A 26,836-nucleotide genomic window follows, 5' to 3' on the forward strand; every position below is an offset into this window, starting at 1 on the left:
ATAAACCCAGCCATCCCCACCTATGCTGCAGGAGAGAGAAGATGGCAGCTTCTCTGTGGTGGTAGCTTTTCTTTCTGGAAAACAGATGTAGGATGGGGGTAGAGTGACCCGCACTCCTGAAAATGCCTTCGTTTCTTAATTCATATTCAAATTTCTGTAATTTCATTTCCCTGGACCCAAACCCCTATAATGTTCCTCCACACCTTGCTTCTTCCCTCAGGTGTGCAGCAGGGCAGGCCTGGGACTGGCCACCTCAGCAGCTCAGCAGGGGGGAAGCTAGGTGGCCTTGAACTTCTCTCAGAACCCTGTGTCCTGTGTGGAGACGTCGCCGATATTGGGGTTGGAAGGGTTCGGCTCGGCCAGGCCGCAGGGGGGATGGCGGGCTTGGGGAACCAGGCCTGCCCTGACAGAAAGGGGTGCCACAGTGGGACCCGCCACACCACTTCCAACATGGCGCCGCAGCCTGTCCGCCACCCCCAAACTGGCCGTTATGACGGGCAGTGCGCATGCGCCTGTTCTACTCTGGGACAACAGCGCATGCGCCTCACGGCCAGTGCCTTTCCAGCCCCTACTTAAATGGAGGCCACTCTCTAGATGGCGGCTGGCCTTACTGCGCATGCTCAGTGTGTCTTGCCGCTCCCAAGATGGTTCCGCGGCAGTGACGGGGGGCGGAAGAGTGTGTCTGCGGTGGGACTGAACGGCGGAGCGCGGCCCCGGTGCCCCGCGGCAGGATGATCCCCACCGAGGAGGTGTCGGCCCGCAGGAGGGAGATCGAGGACAAGCTCAAGCAGGTGGGGCTGGGCTAGGGACCTGCTGCGGGCCCTGCCGGGGCTGGGGCCTGTGCCCGCGCCCGCAGCTCTGGCGCGTTGCCTAGGAGACGGGGCTGGGAGCTGGCCTGGAGGTCCCACCGGGCCTGGGAGCGTCCCGGGACCCCCTAAGGGCCTGGTCACCCCGCTCCGGGCCTGACAGCATCCCCAGGTCCCTTTCAGGGCCTACAGCCCTGGTTTTCGGTGTCAAGGGGTATCTCTGCCCTCCACTGCGGGCCTGGGGCCCCCCTCGTAGGGCCTGGTAGCTTCAGGGGGCTCTCCCTTCAGGTCCAGCCTGTGAGGCCAGCTTTTGTAGGCTGCTATTCCCCCCCCATCTCTGGGCTTCGGTGGCTTGAAAGCAGCCCTTGGTGGTTGTTTTGCATTGGCCACTTGAGTTCACAGCTGTGTGTGGGATTTGGATGGTGCCTGTGCAACACCTGTGTTGTGCTGTGGCAGGGAAACATGGTCTGAGTCAGTGTGCCTCTGTGGTAATTTTTATTTTAATTTTTATTGTGTTGTGACTTTAGTGTGCTAAGGCTCGTGGTATCGAAGGGAAGTGAGTAATCCATAAAAACCTCACTCATTACGTTATGTGTCTCTCACCTTGGGTCAAATGCTCTGATTTCTGTTAAGAGGTGGCATGTTAAAATGTGGCCTCAGCATCAGACCAAACATGGCTTGCTGCAGTGTTTACCAGGACTTGTAACAACCTACATGTAATGTTTAGTGACTTAAATGCTTAGTGTTCAGAACTGAAGACCATTTTTTCATCCTACTGACAGGAAGAAGAAACTCTGTCCTTTATCAAAGAGAGCCTTGAGAAGAGTGACCAGCTTACAAAGAACATGGTAAGGAGGTCCCTGAAATTCAGCCCCAATGTTGGGCCTGGGTTTACTTTTTCTTAGGAGAATCTGTTTTCAAGGCTGTCATCATGCCCATCTGAGGAATGCAGAGTAATGAACCACTTGCTGTGCATTTGTGTTTCACACTCCAGTGGCTGGGCAAAGGGGAAAACTGAAAAATGTTTCAATCCGAAGCTCCTCTCCTGAGGAGATGAGGGCTCAAATGAGCTGTTGGCCTCGTCTCTTTACAGTCTGCCCTATCTCTCGGGAAGAGGTATTAATAGACCCCAGACTAGTTTGTGCAACAGCATCATGTTGTTGCTTCATAAAGTCAGGTCTCGTTTGGAGTTTTATTTTGGGAGTGTTCTCTTTAAGAGATAGAAAGTGATTATTGTGCTCTAATTGCTTGTAAGCCCTCAGCTAGTATACTGTGTTCAGTTTTGGGCTCAGTGCTTTAAGAAGGTCATAGAGGCACCACCAGAGAAGTGTGGAAAATGTAACATAAGAGTGAATCTTGAAAGAATTACATTTTGGCCTAGAAAAGATGACATTAAGGCACCCTTTATGAGCTTACTAAGGTTTTCCACCTTTCAGAAGCAGTATCACAGTCCCTTTTAAAAACCAAATGTCTATAATGGAAAAGAAGGTTCTCGCTATACTGGTCCTGTGCCTTCATGTTGTCCATCTCACGTATGGGCCTTAGTGGTATGGAGCAAAGTGGCTGCTGGTTTATGCTTTTGTTGCTCTTTTTACCTGGGACACCTACAGGCAGTTCCTGTGGATTTGTTTTCTGCTGTCAAATAAAATTTGCTCCTCCTTAGTACTGTTTTGGAACATTATCTTCATGCTTTACAAACATTTAATTCAAGATTGGCCCATCTCTGTATGGCAGGTGATCTGTTTTGTAATTATTAATAGAAACTGGGACATAGAGGGATTAAACAGTCTTCCTAAGGAGCCATGGCAAATTAGTAGCAGAGCCCAAAAAGAAAAGCTGGGACCTGAAAGTCCCTGATTGCCCTGCTCTAACTACTACCCTACCGTATGGATCCATGTGGAAGGATGTCTTCAGCTCTCTGTTTCTGTCTTGGCATGTAGGTTTCTATCCTCTCCTCCTTTGAAAGTCGTTTGATGAAGCTGGAGAACTCGATCATCCCTGTCCATAAACAGACAGAGAACCTGCAGCGCTTGCAGGAGAATGTGGAGAAGACCCTGTCCTGCTTGGATCACGTCATCAGTTACTACCATGTGGCTAAGGACACAGAGAAGATCATAAAGGAAGGGTGAGTTGAGCAGCTAGATCTTGCTGGGGAGCTTCCTCCTATTGAACTTTTGGGATAGAAGCAGGGGAGCTGACTCCACACACTCATCATAATGTTCCTTGTACCCTTCCCACACTCTTTCCCCACCATCAGTCCACAATAAAGCTGCCTGACTTGACCTTCAGCAGTCCTCAGAGGGCAAAGTCTGCTCAGACTCTGCAGTGGTGTCTCTTCCAGGTTTTGCAGACATGCTGCCACATGAATCTCTTGAGCATTGGTGGCTTCTCTTCTTTCCTCTGCCCTTTTCCCAAAGGTTTTTCCTGCCCTGTTGATGTTGTCACTGCATTCAGGATGAATCAGAACTGTTCTGGAGCCTGCTTTCAGTATCCGGGAGGGTGTTGTGATGGCCCTTCTCTGGGGTGGGATGTGCAGCTTCCTCTACCTTCCCATCAGGGCCTGACTGGGAGAGGAAGGCAAGGCTGAGAGTTGTGTGTTGCTCAATCATCAGTACTTCTGCACTTGCTGTGTGGATTGGGTATTCTGCTGTGGCATTGAGCGGAGGTGAAGGGGAATCCCATGATGTCCTCCTAGTTGAAGAAAAGGGAATTGAAATTTTCCTTGTTATTTTTATCCTGAGTTTGGTCTGGTGCTTTCTTGATATCTTCTTTCTTTGCTTCTTGGGGCACTGCTTTTTATTTTTGGTTTCATTTTCAGCCCCACTGGGAGGCTGGAGGAATACTTGAATTGCATGGACAAAATCCAGAAGGCGGTGGAATACTTCCAGGACAACAATCCGGACAGCCCGGAGCTGAACCGTGTGGTAGGTTGTGGGTCTGGAACCTGGCATGGGTGAGAGAGGGATAGGTGTAGCCCTGCTGCTTGCCCTCTTGCTGTGAGAGGCTGACAGGCTTGCTGCCTGATGAAGGTGTTTGGGCACAGCTGAAGAAATGATTATTTTGGCTTCTGTTTAAGTCTGCACTCAGCAGCATTTCTGCTTGTGGTGTTTTGCTCTCTCTATGCATTGTGCCAGTAGGACTTCTGAAAGCATGTCTTGCATGTGTGATGGAGTTGATTGAACCTCCTCCTGAGTAGCTCTTGTCAGTCCATCAACTGCTTGAGCAGAATGGGAGATCTGTTTAAATCTCACCTGAAGACTGAGCAACTCCCAAGCATTTTTTTTATTTAATTCGCTTTAAAAGTCTCTTGGTTACAGGCGTTGTTGGCGTTTGAAGCATGCGGTACTTGACAGTGGTCAGAAATGCTGCAGAAAGTACGTTCTTATGCAGAAATACTTGTGAGGGACTGATTACAGAAGCCCTGTGCTGCTTCTGTCCTTCTGCTGTTTTGTGCCAGAAATCCCTCTTTGAGAGGGGCAAGGAGTCCCTGGAATCAGAGTTCCGCAGCTTGATGACACGACACACCAAGCCAGTCCCACCCATCCTCATCCTGGACCTGATCAGCGGTGATGATGAAATGGAGACGCAAGAAGAGATGTCTCTGGAGCACCTCCCGGAGAGTGTCCTGCATGATATCATCCGCATTTCTGGCTGGCTGGTGGAAAACGGCAGGAATCAAGGTTGGTAGTGCCGCGTGTTTGTTTCCTTGTAGTTTTGTATTAGGTGAGTGCTCTCCAACCACTTACAACGTGTGGTTGAGACCAAAAGTAGGGTGTTGAGGATTGTGTGTAGCACTGCACAGCTTGGCTTGTAGATCGCACACCTTCAGCCATGAAGCCTCTGCTCAGGTGCTAACAAACCATGAGTCACACTGCTGTTGGTAGCTAGCAGAACTAGTGACTGCCTTAGTGGCACCTTTTAGGTGAGCAGTTCAGTCTCCTTCCAATCACCTTAAGATCCTCCTTTTTTTACAGCGTTTGTAGTGAGACTGAAGTGATGGTTTGTCAGTTGAACAGAATGATCTCCTGGTGGGTGTAAATAAAGCACAAATTATCTTAATGCATAGTCTGTCCTGTAGGAGAAATCCATTTAACTTGCATCTGTAATGCCTTCTGATGGAGCTGCAACTATCTAGTGCTCAGGTATTATAAATGTGCAAGATATTGGTCACTTACTCCCATTTGGGTGCTATTTATGAACAGAACTTTTTGTATTAAATGTGACTAAGGGTGGGGGGAAAGCGCACAGAAGACTTTCTTCAGTCAGTACATGTCTCTTCTTTCCTGTTCTGCAGCATCAAAATCTGCCTACAGCTTTATACTCCTTTATTAACTTTTCTTTTAGGAGTGAATGACTTTGTGAACTTCTTACAGGAAACCTGTACTTTCACATACATATAGCTACTAGAATCACCCCCCACCTCAATGATTTACTTCTGAGTGGGGATTACTGTGCTTACCAAGTATGATGAACATCTTTAAAAGCTTCTTAAGAATTTTTCCATGATCAAAGGCGACTCAAGCATTTATAGCATATTTTGTTAGTCAGTTTGTATTCTGCTTTCGAATGATGAACACCTCATTTAGTTCCTGAGTGCCCTGAATCCTGAGAAGAGTGTAAAGTCTCTCATGCTAGAAACTGAGCACTTGAATTGACAATGTCTTGCTCAAATGTCTCCCATCAGTTCCACAACTGATGTGCTCTTGGTAGTGGTGCACAGACTTAACGTTGTGTGTGGTAGAAGGGCTGGAATGAATACTGCAGGGGAAGGAAGAAGAAGTTTTTGAAGAAAATAGGAGAGGCTCTGGGAGGGAAAAATGCTTACTTGGGGTCTCACATCAATGCTAGTAAGTCCCATTAGGGGCACAGAGTGTTTCAGGAAAGGTTTGTTTTATCATATAGTATTCCCTGTTTGCTTATAATCTTGTTTCTACCTTGTCTTCTTAGATTTCATGACTGTTTACTTCCAAATCCGCTCTGTCCAGCTCGACCGCTCCATCAAGGGGCTGAAAGACCATTTCCGTAAGAACAGCTCCTCCACGGGGGTGCCGTATTCCCCTGCCATTCAGAACAAAAGGAAGGACACCCCCACCAAAAAGCCAGTCAAGAGACCAGGTGAGTCCCTGAAGTGGGGGATCACTGTACTGTGTATCCTCTTGCCTGGGTATTGAATGCATATCTGCAGGCCTTCTCACTGCTGAGGTAGCCTCTGTGTCTAAAATGTGCTTTTCGGACAGGAGCAGGGGGAGATTTTGGCGATAAGCACCTCTTCCCTGCCCTGGATTCAGCATTGAGATTACAGACGTTTTCTGTCTCTGTTTGTCAAGTCATCAGGTCTGTTCTCTGGGTGATGTGAAGGGAGAAGAGGGGCCCTGTATACAGGGAGAGAAAAGACCATTGCCTTAGCAAAGGAGATAAGTAAAAAGAGACCTGAGGGCTGTAAAAGGATATGATCTGAGAAACCTGTCCTCAGCAAAATAGAAAACTCGGATCTGATAAAACACATCACTTTAATCTTTAGTTATGAATAAATAATTATTGTGCTAGGAAACCAAGAACTTGTCAGGAGGGGACTTGTAAGATGGGGACTAGGTAGGTGCCTACAGAAATGAGATCCAAAGTTGTCTGAATTTTGGAAGGGCTATTAATGCTTTTGCTCTGGCCTGTCTTTGAAAGAGCTATGAATGTGACTGGTGGATTACTCCACCTCTCCTCACGATGGAGTTTTGCTGCATTTTCTGCAGCTGGTGAGGCCGGTCACTCCAGTGTACCGGAGTGCAGAGCTGGAGTTTCCATCTCTGAAATGTGCCATCTAGTGGGAGCACGGCCAGAAGGAGGGCCAGCAAGAGCTAGCACAGCAGCACAGTGATATTGTCTCTCTGTGTGTAACAGCACCCTGTTGTCATCTCTGTAATAGTGATGAAAGTCAGAAGAGTTCATATTTCTGTGGGTTTACCTGGCCAATACTCTCCCACCCTAATATTTTTTCCTGTGTTGTCCAAATACTGGGTTCAGGAAAACAATAAGAAATGTGGATAGGGACTGGGAATGGATGGGATGGGGGAAAGGAGGAAAAGAAATACAGATTTTAATTGTGTTGTGTTTATTTTTATAATCCTGATGTGAATGCAGTCCTCATCCCAGGTAATGTGCCTCTATGTGTGCGTGTGCTGGCCCTGGTGGTCGCTCTCTTCACTTCTGTGTGTGGAGAGGCTTTGCTGGGCCTCTTCTTGCTAAAGCAGAGGGTGTGCCTGGGATATTTGGAGAGGGAGGGCTGCCTGGGGAAGGCTGTGACATCCAGAGATCACCCCTCTGGTCTTTTAAAATCAATCTGTGCCATTGCTGCTGTGCCCTGGAGCTGTTCCTGAAAGCTGATGTGCAAGTTGCAGTTGGTGAATGCAGTCAGTCTGTGAATTTCAGTGGGTTTTCCCCTGTCAGCAGAGAACCACCTGGCAAGGGGATGTCTTACCCCACACTTGGCTTTCCTCTGGAGTTTGGCAGGTAGTTATTTGTATAAGAGTTTCCCCCCAGTGTTGGGAGACCTGTAGAGCTCAATATCCTCTCGCTAAGGAGAACTAGCTATGCTGCACATGGCAGAAAAACAGTGTTTAAAATTGCTCCTAAGCATGATGGCAGTCATTTGTGTTCAGCTCCTGAACAGTGGCTCCTGCCCAACAGCATGATTACAATAGGTAAAAATTTTTTTGTGTGGTTCACTAGCTCACTTCTGGAGAGATGCCAGATGGGGAACTCTAGTTGCAGATGCTTCAGATTTGGTCCACAGTTCTCAGTTATCACCTGATACTGAAAAGATCCCTGGGTTTTGATTGCTGTGAGGTCAGCATGGTCAGCAAATATTTTTGAAGCAGCCTGCCAAATGGTAACATCTCCCCTGTGCTCTAGGTAAATAGTCAGAGATGGAGGAGATTTTTTTTTTTTTCATGGGCAGATTAAAAAAAATTACTAGGATTTTTTAAATGAGTCTCAGATCTTGGATGCTCACAGAGAGAGTACAGAAAGGAGCCCGCAGGTTTGAGAGCACAAGCATTTGTTCCCTACAAACAGGGCTTCTCCAAAATGGATGCATTTGGGCATCCAAAATTACTTGTCATGATGAATGTCTCGGCTGTAGATCTGCCAGGAGATTTTCATGTCTCTGCCCAGTTTAATTGGAGTTTGTGAGATGGGCCAGGTAGAAGGCACAGAGCATGGTCTGAATGCACTTACAGAGCTGACAGTGTATGAAGGAAAGAACACTTCAAATGATCTATTGGGGTATTGTTAATCTCAAGAAAAAATAGTGGCTAATTTGTCTCCAATCTTCCATGAACAAGGACACAGAACCAGAGTGTAGCTCTTGAAGGACAGGGGTGGTTAAAACTCATACACCAGCCATTTCTTATGGCTACGAAATTGTACTTAAGTGAAATTAAAAAATGGAGAAAAAAATAGTCTTTGAGTAGAGATTCACTGGTTTTTCTGCAGTTCCATCAGCTTTCAAGGACAGCTCTTGAGGTGGAGGTCTTACACCCTCTTCGCACTGGTACAGTGGCCCTCTTCATAGCAATATTCATCTGGTGGTGTTTGATTCCCCTGGTTTTAGCCTTTGTTCAATTATGGACAAAGAAATTTTTTTCTGTGCTATTGCTTCAGTAAGTAAAGTCAAGTTCTGCCAACTTGGGTTTCAGACAAGGGGGTTTTCTTACAGTTCCAACAAGTGAGTTGATTTCCTTAGTCCTTAAAGAAGAATATCCCAGTGCACACCCCAATGCACACTTTAACCTGTTGCAAGGGACAAATAACAAACTAAATCTGATGTGCTATAACTTGTTTACCCACAAAGCAAAGTTCAAGAGAGGCTACAGCTAAAGGGAAGGTGAGGTATTAGGGACAGGGTAACAAGGCAGAGACCACCCTTCTCCCCCTGGTACTATGTTGGATTCTGGAGAATGTGTTCCATATCAATGTATTGTTTCAGAGGGTCTTCATCTCTCTGTTACTGTTTTATTTGGTGGTATACCCTGTACTGTTTCCTGTTGTTACAGCATGCAGTTGAAAATCTGACTGCTGGAGATGCTTCTAAAGCAGAGTTGTCTCCTCTTAAACGAAACCTGCCAAGTCAAGTTGAATTGATGAAGCAGTCTGTGGGCTTTTTTATTTTTTAGTAATTTGCTGTATGAAATGTCAGCAGTCTGTCTCAGAGGGCAAGTGTATTCAGATTCCCAAATCATCCTGCTGCAAACACATGCACATAAAATATCGCTTCTTTGTGATGCCAGTAGACCCAGTGCTCTTTTGTTGGCTTGAGAGCAGCAGGTAGCTCAGAAGCTCTGCATTGCCAGGGAAGGGTAGGGCCAGAAGATGCTGGTAGGGGCACCCAGCCTGGCTGCCTACAAGCAAAAGTTTTATACAGACTCCTGCAGCTAGTGCTTAAGAAAAGAGGATGCATTGCCCTTCTGCTCAGTTAGAAAACTGCCTAATGGAAGAGACAAACAGGAGAACAATGTTGTTGTGGTTTAACCCCAGCTGGCAACTAAGCACCACACAGCCGCTCGCTCACTCCCCTCCAGTGGGTTGGGGAAGAGAATTGGAAGAGTAAAAGTGAAAAAACTTGTGGGTTGAGATAAAGACAGTTTAATAGGTAAAGCAAAAGCCATACACACAAGCAAAGCAAAGCAAGGAATTCATTCACTCCTTCCCATCGGCAGGCAGGTGTTCAGCCATCTCCAGGAAAGCAGAGCTCCATCATGCGTCATGGTTACTTGGGAAGACAAACACCATCACTCCGAATGTCCCCCCCCTTCCTTCTTCTTCCCCAGCTTTATACACTGAGCATGACGCCATATGGTATGGAATAGCCCTTTGGCCAGTTTGGATCAACTGTCCTGGCTGTGCCCCCTCCCAGCTTCTTGTGCACCCGGCAGAGCATGGGGAGCTGAAAAGTCCTTGACCAGTGTAAACACTACTTAGCAACAACTAAAACATCAGTGTGTTATCAACACTGTTTTCAGCACAAATCCAAACCATAGCCCCATACTAGCTACTATGAAGAAAATTAACTCTATCCCAGTCAAAACCAGCACAAATGTGCAATTGGAAAACTGTGCCTCATATATGCCCAAAAGCCACTTTATTTAACAATTGGGCCACAGGAGCAAAAGTTTCAGGTATTTTTTGACTTTTGGGGGTTTGGGGGGCTCTTTTCAAGCTTAGGGGAGCCCTTTTCCAGTTTACTTAATGCTCCAGTTTACCTAGCAGTGAGGTGCTACCTGAAGGCAGGCTGTGGAGTCTTTGTGTGGCAGAATAAAGAGTCTGTTCCTGCTTCCCGCTTCCCATATTGATCACTGCCTAGCTTGAATGTGATGTTTTCATTAGTAGCTGAAACCTGAGCTGCCTAATAGGGGAAAACAATCATGGAACAAAAGCATTTGGCTTCCACTAGAATCCATTAAAGCCTGATTGCAATGCTAAGTAAGAGGGATACAGCAGCACTGAAGTGATGCCCATGAACACCGAACACTCCGTGTGTGTCAGCATAAACACAGGTAATTGTGCTTCTGCAAATAAAACGCAGCAGAGGCGTTTCAGCTCTCATCTGAGAAGGAACTGTCAGGAGTGGGCTGTGGAGACATGTGCTGCATACCTGTGAAGTGAGATCCTATTGACAGCAGCAGCAGTTGTACTGTCTGCTTGGTTTTCACACCAGTTTACCTTCTTTTTTTTTTATTCTTTTTTCCCCCCCTCCCCCTGGATGTTTGAAAGTGGGAAAGATGAAAGAACTGATATAAGAACAGTACCTGGGTTGAGCTGCTCTGCATCAGCTGGGCCATGGTAACAGCAGTAAGAAGGAGCTTGGTGCATATCTCTAGAGCTTGCTACAGCCCTGCTTGCTCAGAGGAACTTACTGTTGTGCCCAAGCTCTTAAGGTTTCTGAAAGTAGCTAAGAATAAAGTGGAAGTGTTGGGTGTGAAGAGCATTGGGAAGCTTGGAATAAGAGGCATAACCCTCTCATTTGATCATATGGCAGAAGCTAGGGGCAAATGCATCAGCACAACAAGGATCTAAGTCTTCCCACCTCCCTGGTGTGGGTCTAGAGGGGAGACGTTTCCTGCTAGAAGAATGTGTTTTATGGATATGTGGGGTTTTTTTTCTTTACTAAGTGGTCGAGAACACTCTGAACTGGTAGAAGAAAAATGTTGCCAGTGAAACATTACGCTTTAGGAACCACGTTCTGTTATTTAGTAAGTGCACCAGGTTAAGGCAGCTTGGTAATTCAGTGGGAACTTCTCTCTCCTGTTCTCCCCCATTAGAGATGCACTGTCTAGGGGACTTGAAGTGTCCTTCCCCCTGCCGTATATCCCTTTATGGGATGAAGCTGTCCTGCACCCCAGGATGCTGTTCTGCAGCAGTGTGTACTTGGGCTTCCCCTCAGGATAGCAGTCCTTAGCATTTGAGCAGCCAACACTCATTTCCAGGCTGCACTATGGCTTACAGTTACTGGTGGAAGTAGGAATTTTCTGCATGTTAGAAGTATTTATTACTTTAAAGCGGAAGAACAATTCTTAATTTTGGCAGCAGCATTCTTATTTCTTGGATCCTTCTTCATTTACTCAGCCCAGTTCTGTTTCATCTGGGTCTCCTATAGAAACTCCTTCTACCTTCCCAAAACTTTCTGTTTCCTGTTGTGCAGGCAACAGCAAAGCTCTGCTGTGAGAAGGGTGTCCATGTGCTTGTGATAATTGTAGCTTGTTGCATGACGACTAACCTTTTAATGTGGAAACAGTGCTTAGTCTTCAGCTGTCACATTAATGCTTTGTTTTGTGCTTTCTAGCTGTATATCCAGCATTGGCTTTTGTTCAGTTCTGTCTGGTTTTTTTGTGTGTGTTAAGTATAAATCTTTTAACCCAGTGTTATTTTTTTTTTCCATGGTTTTAATTGATTTGCAGTTCCTTAGAAGAGAAGTGTCTTGGGGATTAGGGTGACTTAATGCGAGTTAGACATGGGTGGGCAGCATCCATTATTCTGTGATTCCTGTGATGGGAATTGCTGCTGCAATTGCTCTCTTGAGCCCAGAGGTTGTCACCGTTTTATCGCTTCCTGTAACGCCAGAGATCATTCCTTGTCTTGGCTGTGGGGCTCCTGATGGGTCTATATTGAGCATGCTCAGAAAATACCCCTTGGAAAGGCACCTCTTTCTGCAGCTCTAACCAAGCCACTGTGATTGTGGCTCTGGGGAGCAGGCAACATGTTGCCGGACAGGAATTGTCCGTACTGCAAAGCCTTGCTTCCACAGCTGAGGAAAAGCAACAAACCTTCTACACTTGGATGCAGAGTACCAGCTTAAATAAACTCATTACAGGGCAGGGTCCTTCATTGCTTCCCTGCTCTGACTGTGTTTTCTCACCCGGCCATACTATCTCACCAAGCTGATTTGAGCACTCCCTGATTCTGTAACCCTGGCTGGAATTCATGCCCCCACCCTCAAAGCAGGGAAACAGTCTAGAAATGCCGTTGTATCTGCACACTTGGACATGAGTTTGGGGTTCACGTTCCTGAACTGAGCATGCTCATTGGTGCCCAGCATCCTCTTGCTGGGCCCAGGTGACTTGCTGGTGGAGGGCTGGTGTTCTGGGTTTGTTTTCTTTCACTCATTTTCTAGGTCTTCTTGTCTCTTCTCTCTGGCTCTGGTGACAGGCACGATCCGTAAGGCTCAGAACCTTCTGAAACAGTACTCTCAGCATGGTCTAGATGGGAAAAAGGGGGCCTCTAACCTCATTCCTATGGAAGGTAATCACAGCTCTAGCTACTTCACCCTTGACTTTCTCTGTGTATCAGCCTTGCTTTTCCAGGTGGGACTTCCATTAGCCTAGTGCTTGGTGGATAGCATTGGATAGGTACAGCTATCCTTGGGGAGCCAAGGAGATGCTGGAGGGCCAAATTATTTTTCAGAATTTAGTGTCTGAATTTCAAAGTCTCCGTAAACATGAGTACAGGTTGAGAGGAATGTTACCTTAAAGCAGTTGACCCACCATAGCCACCTGGCTAATGGAAGCTCTGCTCTGATGACATCTGCTTGTGGTGTTTCTGTTCTCTTTTTCTTTTGCCTGGACTCTGAGACATTCAGTTTCCTAGTGACCTTTCCAAACCTGATGCTGAAGTGTCAGACCACAGCTAGCTCAGTGCGTGGTGCCTGTACATCTTCTCTGTGGAGACCTACCTAAATGGTCACCTTCCGTATTCTGATCTCCTCTGCTTATAGAGGTTGTACCAGATGAGGGAGAAGAGGTCACTTGCTTCAAAGCATCTGTAAGGCCTTTCTGCCTCCTGCTATGTCTGCATCCAAAGTAGTTCTCTTCAGCACCTACATTGTCATGCACTAAATCCCAGATAGTGACTAACGTCACTCATTTGGGGGGAAAAAATTATTGTGCTGAGCAGGAGATGGGCTTTGAGTTTGGATTTGTAATGGCTGTGAGTACAAATTGGACTTCTGGTGCCTGCTATCCCATTCAGAACTTATGCAGGAGGTTCAAGGGACTCCTGTGGCCCAACAAATGACTTAACTCACACTTCTCATCAGGTTTCAAAGGGTTGCTATTGCTGCATAGCCCAACAAAGGGATTTGGTCAGGTAGCATTCCTGGGACTGTGTAGGGAAAAAAGTGTCCATCAGCTCAAATAAGCCAAGCTTGAAGCGGCTTCCAGCCAGTGTGAGCGTCCATGCTGTAACCACCCTGGATAAATTGCGCCTTCTGTTTGTGCCGGCTGACATCTCACTAGGTCATGAGCATGATTTACGAGTTAAACACCTTTCCGATACCCTGAGCGACAAGCATGGGCCGGCTGCTGGTAAGTACCATGTTGTCACTTCATAACAAGCTGGCTAACATCCCTTCTTTTCAGCATGTTTCACAGTAGTTTTGTAGCCAGTGGCTGTTCATCTATGTGGGCAGTCCTGGAGCATGGGCCTTCTCTGGCTAAGAAGCTCTGGCTCTTCTCAGTAGAATTCACTCCTACTAATCACGCACACCCCAAGCCCTCAAACAGGGAACCCCAACTTTGTCCACCAAAGACTGGTGGCCACCATGCTGAGGGGTACTTTCCTATAGGTAGCTACTGGCTTGTTCGGTGCTGAAGTGAAGCAAACGGGAAAGGGATCACATGCGGCACGCAATACAGTGGGCCACTCTGCCATAGGCAGTCTGTAAAACCACATCACATTTGTGTGTCCCCTGCTGACCATAACTTTTAAAAGATCAACCTGAAGGACCTGTCAGTATAGGGAAGAATTGGTTCTTTCTCCAAAAGTTGCAGATATTGCTGGGAGGAGAGAAGCAGCAGCAGCCCATAGCTTAGAGAAGGCCTCTCCATGTAATCTTATTGTCTTGTAGTGGTTACTACAGGGGTCTGAGTAATGCAGGATGGTGTGAGTCCGTTTGTGCCTGTCCTGCTGACACATCCAGCTAGTGGTTGGCATGACTAGGTGCAGGCCCTTGTATCATACTGGTACTTCTCATGCCTACCACAGGTTCTTTGATGGATCTTTGTCTGAGACACTGGTATGCTAGGACTCGAATATTTGCATTTGTATGCAGCATTGTGTGGCAGATAGCTCACCTAGCTGTGCTGACATTCCTGCTTCATAGGATTCAAATGTTCATCTGCCTGTTTTTTATCTTCTGTTTCTGCCTGTGGGAAGAAGCTGCCTTCTAGGACAGCCTTGATTTCCCAGAAATGTTGATGCAAAACAGCAGTTCTTCATCTGCATGACCGATGGAGATAAGGAATTCTAAAAATACAAGCAGAGATGTTGAATAATTCACCTCAGACCTTCCTGGTTTTAGTACTCTGTGTTCAAGCCCTTGATTAAATTTAGTCTGTATCCCAGAAGAGCTCCAACCTTGCCTTCTGTCATGAGGCAGGAAAGAGCTGGTGTCCTGATGTGCCTGTTTCCTGAACTGCAGATGACTTTGCATGCCTCCTGCAGGGTATGCATAGCTTCCCATGCACAAACCAAGGGGGCAGGTTTGGTGAGAAGATGACTCTTGTTATCACCCAAGGATGGGTGCAAAGCCAGAACCGCCTTTTCCAGAAGAACCTTGTTCTCCTTGTGTAAACCAAGACCTTGGAGTGAGCAGAGCTGCTGGAAGCTCAGTGTGAATTTCGTTCTCTCTTAAAGCCATCTTGCCCTTACAGGGAGGGATGACGTCTTCGACATCGAGATTGATGCATACATTCACTGCGTTAGTGCCTTTGTCAAACTGGCTCAGAGCGAATACCAGCTCCTGACAGAAATCGTCCCGGAGCACCACCAGAAGAAGACCTTTGATTCTCTCATCCAGGTCAGTTGAGCCTTTCCGCTTGGCTTCTCTTGTAAAGGATACACACAAAGTCTTTTTCCCTTCCTCTTTGTTGTGAGGATGTGGATTCCACCACCTGCTGTGGGTGCCCAAGAGCACCACCACTGCTAGGATTGTCCTCCAGGACCTGTGCAGGGAACCGGGGCCTGCACAGGCCCTGGAGAACATGTGCTCAGGGTCACTCACTGCATACTGCAAATGACCCATCAGCTAAATTGGCATCCTTAATGGGTGTCCTACATTGAGCCCCTTGTGCTGCCTGGGCTAAAGTCATGCTGCTTCTTTCTGACTCTCTGGCTTTGTTGCAGGAGTCATTAGATAACTTGATCATGGAGGGGGATAACATTGTCTCAGCTGCCCGGAAAGCCATCATCCGACACGACTATTCGGCTGTACTCACAATCTTCCCCATCCTTAAGCATCTTAAGCAGATGAAGCCAGAATTTGACCAGGTCTTGCAGGTAAGCGTGATGGGATCGGAGAGGGTCCTGTGGCTTAGGTTGTCTGGAGAACTTTTTGAAACGGATTATCACAGTGGCTTTGAACAAAGCCATGCTGCTTCTGTCCTCCAGCATGGACTGGAATTGACACAAATGCAGATTGTTCCTCTCTGTGATAGTGAGCCAGCAACTCGGCATCTCTCAGCAGCAGTTCTTCTCAGTTCAAGTCATGACCCGGTGATGGACCGTCTACATTATTCTGCTGTATACATGGCCTCTGCGGTGTTTAATCTCTGATACTGTTGAGCTTAGTTCAGACTGTGCTCACTGACATCTGGAAGATGGGCTGCTCTGAGGAGAGCCTGCTTGGACCATGCCACAAGGTTGTCTAGGTATCAAATATGGCATCCAGGTTTAGCAAGGCTCTTTTCCGTCTGCTTCCAGTTGGTGACTGTGATGCACCAACCTCCTGTATCAGGTACTGCGTAAGGGGAAACACGAGAGGTAGCAAGTCCTGGTCACTGTTAGGGTCACAACATCTTTGCTTTCTGGCTGGCAGAAGAATGCAGGATTTCACATGTTGTTGATGGTGCTGTAAATATTCTCCTGGCACATGGGCAATTGAGAATGAGATGCTGGGGTGGGGGATCAGGGAGGGTAGGTTCTGGATGAAAGTTCAGATACTGTTTGTTTTCCTTCTCTGATCTGTTACGGAACAATTCCAGGGAACTGCAGCAGGTACTAAGAACAAACTGCCAGGGCTGATCACTTCCATGGAGACCACTGGTGCAAAGGCACTGGAAGAGTTTGCAGACAACATTAAGGTAGGATTCTCCTCAATGTTCTCTCTGGCAAGACCAGCAGGCTGGGAAGAGGGGTTTTCTGAGCAGAACCCCTAGCTTAGCTTTCAGCTTTCCATGAGACCACAGTTTCTGACTCTAAAGCAGGAGCTTGCTGGATCACTTTGGACAGTCAGCTGCAAATACCAAATGCTTGGTGCTGATTTCAAATATAGGAGGCCTCTGCCTAAGATCCTTAACAGGCATACTACAGATAATTTGACATGAGCTTCCAGGCCTCTGCAGATATCAAGTCAATCTCAGAATTTAATCCTATTTAAAAAAAAAAAAAAAGGAAAATTGCTGACTTGAAAAGTTTTGGAGGACTCACGTTAAGTCCTGTGTAAGGTGGGCTTGGTGAATGCACTGCCTGGTAGGTGAGCTGAACATTTGATGGTCACATGCTGAACAAACACCTGTGGTTCTGAGCTGCCAGAGCATAGGAGCTGTGGTTTCTGAGCACCAGGAGATGGCACTGCAAGAGCCGGGTCTGAGGATGTTGAGAGAGGCTGGATAAACAAGCCTACAGCTCACTTGGAGCAGCATTTGTATTGTAGATGCCTTCAATTTCCTTACATGCTTACCTTATGTCTCTCTCTTCCCTTCTTAGAATGATCCAGACAAGGAATATAACATGCCAAAAGATGGGACAGTTCATGAACTCACCAGCAACGTACGTGATGATGATTTGAACCATCCTTTGTGAAAAACAGCTTCTGAAGAGGTTTTAAAAAGAGCAGTAGGGAAATTTCTGAAGTTAAGCTGTCTTGGTATTGGAAGGGCAATTAACTGGCTTCCATGGAGAGATTAGTTAGTTACCCTTGCTAAGCCATGATGTGACTGCATGGGTAAAACCCAGCAACTCAGAGGAGTGTAGTGATTTGTTTCTTGAAGGCTTTTAAGTGGTGGGGGGGACAAGTCGTCCTTCATAATCCTTAATAGCAGAGCATAGGAGACACAATGTCAGTTGCTCATAACTTTCCTCCCTTGCTTCCAGGCCATCCTTTTCCTACAGCAATTGTTGGATTTCCAGGAGACAGCGGGTGCCATGCTGGCATCGCAAGGTACATACATGCATGGGGCTTGTTTGGGCATGCAGTTCCTTCCCAAATTGTCTGGACATCTTCCCTAAAAAGATCAAACCTCAACATGCACTGTGAGCTTGTTCTCCTCCTGTCCTTCTCCACGTGTCCTTCACGTTTGTCTTGTCCTCTGATCTGCCATGACCATGTAGTTGGTTATCTGGAGAACTCCAAGAGATGCAGAGTTTCCCTGCTGGCCTTCTACACTTGCTCCTATCAGGTACTCTTGGGATGGTGTTTATTGCTGATGTGCTCTGTGGTGTCAAGAGAGGATGCCTTAGTCATTTAGCTTCAAATCTGACACTACTGGGCTGGTCCTCTGTGACTGTACTGGAGTGAGGGTAGTTGGTCCAGCTGAGTTAGCTGTAGTTAGGCTGTGTGTTGATGAATTGCTGCCTTTCTCTGCCACATCCTCTGGTCAGAGTATAATGGCAGCAGCAAGAATATTCTCCTCAGTATTCTAGCCATGGTCAAGCTGGGACTCCTGAGCTATTTGTGTGCCATGTGCCCTAACAGAGAGGCAAGTTTTAGCTCTGCTCTCCAGGATGCTAAAGAGACTAATTCCAGAAAGAAATACATAAATTGGAAGCTGAGAGCTGCTGCCTCATGTAACAGGATGCTGCTGCATATTGGCTAGAGCCTGATTCTTGGTTCTGTGCAGAGCAGCAGCTCCCAGCTCTCTAGTGAGCCCTCGGCCTTGGCAGAGCTCATGCTTTCAAGGAGGTTGGAATAGAGCAGGCTGGAGGGGTGGAGAACTGGAGATTCAGGGGGGGTGCAGGGACCTGAGGAGGCACAGGCCACTAGCTGGTGTTTGGAGAGGGTTAGGGAGCCCATTAGGAGCAGGGGAAGGGGGAAGCTTACAGCTGCCTCCAGACTTTTATCTGCAATTACTGCTTGGAAAATTCTGCCACTTCTAAATGAAGTCAAGCTAGGATGTCTCTGCTTCTTGCCACGTCTCCTCTAGCCACTGCCTTGTGCCCTCTCCACCTGCAAGCTCAGTGTGCTCAGAGTCTCCTGGGCCTTGACTCTCTCTCCTTGGCCAAAGAGGTGGTCTGAGTTTGTTGGGTTTTTTTTTTTTTTTCTTGGAGAAACCAACTGTTTCCCATGTCCTTCCCTGAATGGTGATGTCAGCACTGTTGTTTCAAAGTCTTGACATGTCATGCAGTAGAGATCTGTCATAGGAGCTGATTCAAAAGGTAGCATAGGCTTTTTTATTTTTTATATTGGTCACATAACAAAATGTGACCATATCCATGACACTGTCATGGTTTAACCCCAGCCAGCAACTAAGCACCACACAGCTGCTCGCTCACTGCCCTCCAGTGAGATGGGGAAGAGAATTGGAAGAGTAAAAGTGAAAAAACTTGTGGGTTGAGATAAAGACAGTTTAATAGGTAAAGCAAAAGCCATGCACACAAGCAAAGCAAAGCAAGGAATTCATTCACTCCTTCCCATCGGCAGGCAGGTGTTCAGCCATCTCCAGGAAAGCAGGGCTCCATCACGCATAATGGTTACTTGGGAAGACAAACACCATCACTCCGAATGTCCCCCCCCTTCCTTCTTCTTCCCCAGCTTTATACACTGAGCATGACGCCATATGGTATGGAATAGCCCTTTGGCCAGTTTGGATCAACTGTCCTGGCTGTGCCCCCTCCCAGCTTCTTGTGTACCCGACAGAGCATGGGAAGCTGAAAAGTCCTTGACCAGTGTAAACGCTACTTAGCAACAACTAAAACATCAGTGTGTTATCAGCACTGTTTTCAGCACAAATCCAAACCATAGCCCCATACTAGCTACTATGAAGAAAATTAACTTTATCCCAGCCAAAACCAGCACAGACACACAAACCATTTCCTTTTTAATTGTGGCTGGTTGTCCCATCAGGTATAGAGGGATCCTGCTGTGTAAAGACAGCTTGAGAAAAACGCCTCTTTGCAGTCTGTTCAATTATTAAAGCTTGAAGTCAGTGTAATTATAACACATCTGGTAACTTGGGCTGACATGTAGTACCTCAGAGCCATGCATGAGATGACCTACAATCCAAGTATTGTAAATCGTGTTCTCTCCATCTACAATCAGGCCTTGGGGACCATCTGCTGCCAGATGCTCCCCGCTTTCTGCCGGTGGTGTTGTCATGCAGAAACAGCTCTGTCGCTTGCTCCAAAAGCTACGCCTGGCCCAACACGGGGCACCCACACAGGGCAGAGCTGTTCTCACTTTGAGTGACGCTGGTTACTGAATGTTGGTGAAGTTGTGGTCCCTGTCTGGCTGTGGACCTGGCATCACCCTAGACCAAGCATCATCAGATCAGAGGTGATTATGTTAGTGGAGTTTAAGCGGGGAGTTGGTTCTGCAAACAGAGGCTTCTGCTTTGGGATGGTGACTTGCCCCCAAGGGTGCCTCTCTAATGACAGCTTCCAGTTGCTAGCTCAGGTGTGCGTGTCTGGAGTTGGGTTAGATAACTCCCACAGTGATCCCAAGTTGTGGGAAATAAATGCAGTTTTTTCTACAACATTTGCCTCAAGTGGTAGCAAAAGCAAAGTTGATCAGTTGAATGCAGTGATGCCAATCCCTTGCTCTTGCCCACTGAACAGCTCTGTAGGGTCCTCTATAGCCATGCAGGGATACTAAAGTGCAGAGTGAGGGTGGGATGGCTTTGCTCAGGTTCTTGGGAAGGTTATATGGGCTGTGCATTTCATTTCAAGGACCAGTAAACAGCTGCTGGCATGAGGGGAAGCTTTCCTTTGCCTTGAAAGTGGGTTTTAACTGATTTGGAATGAGGTGTCTTGCTAAATACAAACAATGTCTCTAGCAGGGGAAGGAGGTTAGACTCTGCCTTTCCTCTGTGACTTCCCCTCTGTGGCCTTGGAGGGACTCCTGCCTGCTCTCCTGTGTAGCTGTCTGTGGCTGCTCTTGTGTTAATATCTGCTTTGTTCTCAAAGGGATGGTGGTCGCTAACCTGTCTTTTTGCACTTTGCGTTTCTTTTTCTCTCTCCTCCCTCCCCTTTTCTCTCTGCTGTGCCTAATCTTTGTAGTTCTTGGGGACACATACAATATTCCTTTAGATCCCAGAGGTAAGCAGACTTACCCACACGTACCTGTTCATATTGCCTTGGACTCTGGTGATGTATGTTAATTCTTTATCCTCCAGGAGTGGTAAATAAATTAACACATAATTGAAAAGGGAAAAAGGGGAGGGTAAGTAACTCTTGCCAGTGGGCTGGAGAGAATAGGGAGGGCTTGTCACCAGCAGACAATGAGGGATGCCACATGAGCTGAAACAGGCTAAAGACACTCTCATGGCACTGAATCTCTTTGGCACGGGGAGCAAATTGGCCCAGCTGGTATCATGCTTTATCCCATGTGCGCTCGGCTCCTTATTGTCCAACTCCCAGCAACAGGAGCTCGAGGCCTTTCCCATGGGGTACTTATGAACGCGGACCACCCGAGCTAGGCCTGGCTGCCAAACTGTCTGGTGGGGGGAGGAGGAGATAGCTACCCCACGTGTCCTGTGGGACCCATGCCCACAAGCCCTTGAGGGCAGAAAGCCATCTCTTATGCATAGACAGAGGAACATGTGCCAGCCCAGAGTCATTGCTTGTAAGGGCAGGCTCCCATACTGGTGCAGCCCCTCATACAGAGCCAAGCAGGCGCTATCAGCAACCATGGGGATGGCTGAAACTTTCCAGAGCCCTTCTGCTTGTTTCAATTACTGTTGTGTGCCTGCTGTTAACAGCTCCAGCTCCTTTGTTCTCTGCCAATTTCTAGTGCTTACAAACCCTTTTCAGGTGCTGGGGGAAGGATGGGGAGGATGTGTTTAATGACTATTTCTGATCAAGAGGTTGTCCTCTGAGCACTGGGAAGGAAAGGAGAGATTTCTGCTGAGGTGCTCAGCACTTGATGCAGATACAAGGATTGAGGGGTGCAGAGCTCTTCCACCCTCACCCTGGATAAGCCACTGACAATTGGCAGTGAAGCAGGGAGCTAATTTCACTGTCGACGGGAGCCCTGCACTAATTCCATAGCAACAGGGACGAGGCTTGTTTGAATAGAGGCAGGCTGACCACACATACCCCCCTTCCCCATGGCATGTTAACTGGCCTAAGTCTCTTTTCTTTTCAGAGACCAGCTCTTCAGCTAGTAGTTACAGTTCAGAGTTCAGCAGGCGGCTGCTGAGCACCTACATCTGTGAGTACTCTGCACACCTTCCCATTTCTGCCCCATTGGCTGTCCTTCACTTAGCTCGCTCTTGGGCAAAGAGCACAGGCTGTGTCTCTTATGCCATGTGATTGTTCCATGTTTGAGCTGGAGTCTGATGGGAGGGGTGGAAAAAAGAATCAAACTAGGAGTTTCAGACTGTAACACGGTTAGACAGGACAAAGCACAGTGCAGCGGCTCACCTGTGCTGCAGAGCTTTTGTCATCAGTTGCCTCAAACCATTCTCACCCAGTGCTTTGCACCTTCAACCCCACAGAGGCTCCCAGCTGCCAAAGGGGCTCTGTAAAATCTTGATCCTGTGTTTAACAGTAGGATAGTGAGGTGAGTTCACGGTACTACCTTGTGATGATCTGTTACAATGGGGATCAGGTCCTTCAGCTTCTTTGAGATCTGAGCCTGCGTCATGGTCAGGCTGTGTCTGATTGCCCGTGCTGGTCCTGGGACTTCTTCTGGACACGGAATGCAAACTGTATTGGCAGTTGCAACAAAGGCACTAGTTTGCAGAGAGGTTTTGGTGACTCTCTGAGGAAAGATCTGTGTAAGGCTTGTAGGATTGTTTAGTACACGTGATTGTACCCTTGTCTGCACATGCAGTTGGAGCTGTGCTGTTCACTTTGCTGTGGGCCCGCAGTGACAGTACAGAGTGCTTGGTTTGGATTGTCAGTAATGAGAAGTTTTAGTGCAAAACTTTTTGTTCTCTGTTTTTCCCTCTTTAAGGCAAAGTGCTGGGCAACTTGCAGCTTAACCTTCTTAGTAAATCCAAAGTTTATGAAGACCCAGCTTTGAGTGCCATTTTTCTGCACAACAACTACAACTACATTCTGAAATCTCTGGAAAAGTAAGTGTGTACCTGGATAAATCTCCCTGAAGTCCAAGCTGATTCTAAGCATGGTTTTGGAGCAGAGCTCTGCATTAGGTGCATTTACTTGCCGGCCTGTCTCGTCTCTGTTCTTTCTTCCATTCTTGAAACTGCCCTTTTGAAAGCTTTGGACTATTATAAACATCACATTACACAAGAGTGGAAGATAAAAGCATCAGAGATGGCTTAGGTTGTAGAGAATCCTTTGATCTTGGGAGGACTGAGGACACGGCCTTGGAAAGTAACTTGGAGTAGCTGCTGTCTCCCAGTTTGTGCATTTCAAGGTCCCTTTTGTTGTACAGGGAAGAAAAAAACGTGTTGATAGGGTCTTGAAATGTTGCCATCCTGCGAGCAGACCTGAGAGCAGCTGGCTCACATGCTTCCTCAGGTTTTCTGTTCTTTCAGGTCTGAGCTGATCCAGTTGGTGGCTGTGACACAGAAGACAGCCGAGAGGTCTTACAGGGAGCTCATTGAACAGCAGATCCAGACCTACCAGCGCAGGTCAGGTGACATCCTCTGCTCTTCCCTTAGTTTTGTCAGTTTGAGAGCTCCTTGGGAGCCAATGCTGCTGGAGCAGTGGGAGAGATTAGCCTAAAACAGAAACTTGTCTAAAACCAAAGGCAAGTATTTTGGTTTCCAGGCAATTAATCTAACTTGGAAGGGGGTCCCTGTGGAAAGTTTTGGGGTGTGTATTATCTGGGGTGGCCTTTGGGTCATGGGTGAAGACACAGATATTCTGGTGAGGCATGAGTAACTCCTCTTTGCCTCTTTCCTATCTCATTTCACATGCAGCTGGTTGAAGGTGACAGATTACATCTTGGAGAGAAACCTGCCTGTCTTTCAACCAGGAGTGAAGGTGAGAGGATGGGCAAGGATGGTTTTGAGATGATAGAAATTGCCAGAAACATCTTCTCCTTTGTCATATTAAAAAATTCCCCAAAACCTTCTTTATATCTCATGCCAGTATTGCTCTGCAGAGTGAATACTGTGGCTGGGACAAGATGGAGAGCAGCACTGCCTTCTAATCTCCCCTGCCCCAGATTCATACAAGTCTCTTAATCTCTGCCTCCGTTCTTATATCTTCACCTGAGCAGATGCTTCTATTTTGGATTTGCAAAGCCCTGAGACCTTCCCTTAGAAAAGGCTGGAAGCGTAAAGAAGTCTATTTTTATGTCTGTTCTGGCTGAAAATTACCCTCGTTAAACCTACTTCAGATGAAAGCCAATTGCTGAATGTAGGGTGTGCTGCTCACTGCAGCTTTCTCTCCTCCCTGCTTTAGGAAAGGGAATTCAGGCCAAGTAGGTAGGATTTTACTGGGGTTGGATGGAGGGTTGTGGGCAAACGCTGCTGTTGGAAATTTATTTCTGGAGATGAAATAAAATCCTTTCCCTCCTTGTTGCAGCTCAAGGATAAGGAGAGGCAGATGATAAAGGAGCGCTTCAAGGTAAGCAGGTGTTAGATGGCATAAGAACATTCCCTAGTTGATTGGGACAGACAGTCAGACCAAAGATCTGCCTAAGGAGGAGACCTGTCTGTTGGTGATCAGCAGTGGAGGGGAAGAACATCAGACTCAGTAGATGTGACTGTAGACAGGACACTCACTGAGTTTTACTTTGGACAGGGTTTTAATGATGGGCTGGAGGAGCTATGTAAGATCCAGAAGGCATGGGCAATCCCAGACGTGGAGCAACGGGACAAAATCCGCCGGGCACAGAAAACCATTGTGAAAGAGACCTATGGTGCCTTCTTAAACAGGTGACGACCTCTTGCAACACTGTCCTCTCTTCTTTGGATTTACTGAGGTCTTTGGGGCCAAAGTAGCCTGAGCTGAGGCACTTTTCTACTGTTCTGTCTTAGCTTCTCTACCTTGCACACTAAAACATCCCCAAGCTGAACTCTACTAGTTCTGAATGTCTGCTGTCACCCTCGTTCCTTGGTCAGGGTGAGTGCAGATGTTCTAGCTAGCACAAAGCTCTGAGCCACCCTGGGCTATTCATGTAAAACTCAGGAAGCCAGTTGTGACCAGGTCACTTGCTCCCTACAAGATACCCTGTCAGATTCAAGTGGGATGTGCTGGAGTGGAGCTGATTTGTGACAAGGGCGAGGCCCGTGGGTCTCTGCTGTGTTCCAGTTGTTTATCACCTGGGGGTTGTCTTCCTTTGCAGATACGGCAATGTGCCCTTCACCAAGAACCCTGAGAAGTACATCAAATACCAGGTCGACCAGGTGGGGGAGATGATCGAGAAGCTGTTTGACACATCGGCATAGATCTCTAGCTGTCGTATAGTCTCCAGCTGCCAAGTACAAGTCAGCACTCTCTCAGCAACCTTTGGGACTCCCTTCCCTTCTCCCCTGCCCCATTGTGGTGGGCAGGGTGTTATACTTGTATTTATCAGATTTATGAACCTGTGGAAACACTACCTCCTGGCTGTCTTTGCCTTCTGTGGATCCGGAGCAAAGGCCACTGTGTGGGCTCTTAAGTTTGTGCATCTTCAGGCCTGGGTATAAATGTTAATGCTTTGAGACATGGTGAGTGTGGTTAAAAAAAAAAAAAACAAACAACAACAACAACAAAACAAACCAAAAAAAACCCCCCACCTTATGGGCACAGTCCTTCCGTTAAGGGCAGGAGGCTGTAAGCTCCAAGTGGTGCTGCCTGCTTCCCTGATGGGTTTTGGGAATCTCAGTTCTGTAGGATCCCAAGGATTTTCACATCGTTACTCTTAACTGTTATTTAGTTCAGTGATGAGGAGAGATGCGAATTCTGTAGTACAGTGGTGTCTGGCCGTGGTGGTGCCTGGCAGGCGTACAGTCCAGTCATGTACAGGGGACGTTTTACCCCAAAGCTTCATGAGCTATCCCAGTAGCGGTTCTCTGTCCTGCGTGAGGCAGCGGTATACAGGGTGATGGCAGGCTGGAGTCATGACAGAGCAGTGAGAACCAGAGGGAGCTCCGTGGTGTCCTGACTGGTTGCTGCTCCTCATTGAACTGAGGCAGAGCATGCGTAGAAGTGTTCCCATACTGATTTCTGCAGAGCACCTTCTTCCCATCCCTGTTTATCTTTTGTCTCTGTCTTGTTAAATCTGATGCATCTCTTTCCTGCAAGCAGCCAAGTCCATTCCCTTCATTTAGCCCATGGGCATCACATGAGAAACAAGTGCTACTCTCCTGTGTGCCTTGGAGTGATACTGGCAGGCTTTGATCCAGGAGCTGGACTCTGCCATCTTTGCACCAAGGCCTTCCAGAGCTTTGGAGCACATATGTTGTTTCTGTGGTCTCTGGCCAGGCACCTCCTGCTCCCACCTCACTCACTCCTGCTGTTTGCTCTGTTGTGGGATCTTCTCCATTATTTGCCCATGGTAACACTTGAAATACAGGGTTTCCATAGAGCTAGGAGCGCTCACAATAGCTGCTACTTCGCAATTTGGAGCAAATCCATTATTCACCTGAGCCCGTGTTTATAGGAGTGAATGTATGCTGGTGTCTAATTAGCCCAGCAGTGGAAGAGCTGTTGTGTCACTGTCCAGGGCACTGCAAAAAGAGCACAGGGAGATGGAGAGGGCAAGGCAGACCTCAGCATGAAATGGGGAGTGAGAACAGAGGGCAGAAAGGCAGAGCGCTGCGTTATAACCCGTCTGCTGTTGTGCATCCACCAGCCCTGCCTTTTCTTCTCCTGCGGTGAGTGTCACAGCTATGAGGTGGGCCGTTTCCCTGGGGAGGTCAGGGTTGCACATCCTGGGAAGGGTCTGCCACGGCCAGTTATGCTGCCAGTGGATAAGAGAGGCCGAGTGGCAAAGGGCAGAGAGGTGACAACCCATCTTGCCCCATGTCACCCAGGAGCTGGATGTTAGAGCCTGGATGAGAACGCAGGTCCTGCTGTGGCAGACCCAGCTGCTTGCCTGGGCTGCTGCCTCCCCAGACAGCTGTTTTTTGGGTAGCTCCTGGCCTTTCTGAACCCCTGACCTCCTCTTCCTCCTCAGCCTGGACCTGAGCATGGTCTGAAACACTACCTGCTCTCAGTGGTGTAGCAAATGCCTAAAAACCAGCAGATTTGACAGGCTTGTCCAGCTCAGGGCTGGACTGCTGTGTGGGTTCAAGCCTTGATCATGCCTGCCTGGCTGTTTTTCATGTGTCTGGCCGTGCAGGCTCACAGTACTGACCTGAGAGCCCTCCTGATCTCAGATCTCAAATGCGTGAGGAAACCTGAGTCTTCAGTGCTAGCTATTTTTTTTT

The 26,836-nt window shown here is 47.5% G+C and overlaps 1 protein-coding gene and 1 long non-coding RNA gene across 6 annotated transcripts in view; one reads left to right on the plus strand and one right to left on the minus strand.

Annotated features, from left to right (window-relative positions):
* LOC142417916 (uncharacterized) overlaps window positions 1-26,836 on the minus strand; it is a 480,711-nt gene that overhangs the window by 287,407 nt on the left and 166,468 nt on the right. The gene's annotated exons all lie outside the window — the stretch shown is intronic.
* Window positions 584-25,023, plus strand: EXOC7 (exocyst complex component 7). 5 transcript variants are annotated; one of them, XM_075519241.1, is made up of 21 exons: window positions 584-791; window positions 1,589-1,654; window positions 2,747-2,931; window positions 3,625-3,730; window positions 4,264-4,486; window positions 5,754-5,921; window positions 6,939-6,950; window positions 12,501-12,593; window positions 13,586-13,654; window positions 15,002-15,147; window positions 15,474-15,626; window positions 16,331-16,429; window positions 17,055-17,117; window positions 17,442-17,508; window positions 21,649-21,714; window positions 22,462-22,582; window positions 23,009-23,104; window positions 23,396-23,459; window positions 24,006-24,047; window positions 24,225-24,358; window positions 24,769-25,023. In XM_075519241.1, the coding sequence occupies exons 1-21, from the start codon at window positions 732-734 to the stop codon at window positions 24,869-24,871; spliced, it is 2,136 nt and encodes a 711-aa protein (XP_075375356.1). In that variant the 5' UTR covers window positions 584-731; the 3' UTR covers window positions 24,872-25,023. The 5 variants fall into 5 exon arrangements, with proteins under 5 accessions (XP_075375356.1, XP_075375357.1, XP_075375358.1 ...); XM_075519242.1 differs by lacking the exon at window positions 6,939-6,950; XM_075519243.1 differs by lacking the exon at window positions 13,586-13,654 and having other exon boundaries at window positions 585-791.

Source organism: Mycteria americana, chromosome 16, assembly GCF_035582795.1.
Source record: "Mycteria americana isolate JAX WOST 10 ecotype Jacksonville Zoo and Gardens chromosome 16, USCA_MyAme_1.0, whole genome shotgun sequence".
Classification (NCBI taxonomy): domain Eukaryota; kingdom Metazoa; phylum Chordata; class Aves; order Ciconiiformes; family Ciconiidae; genus Mycteria; species Mycteria americana.

What these genes read in the sequence shown, in the direction of transcription:
- EXOC7 (XM_075519241.1), top strand. Translation starts at nt 732, where the DNA reads ATGATCCCCACCGAGGAGGTGTCGGCCCGCAGGAGGGAGATCGAGGAC. An exon ending in GCCCGGAGCTGAACCGTGTG is followed by an intron (nt 3,731 to 4,263) that starts GTAGGTTGTGGG and finishes GTTTTGTGCCAG; the next exon opens with AAATCCCTCTTTGAGAGGGG. An exon ending in AGTTTGCAGACAACATTAAG is followed by an intron (nt 16,430 to 17,054) that starts GTAGGATTCTCC and finishes TTCCCTTCTTAG; the next exon opens with AATGATCCAGACAAGGAATA.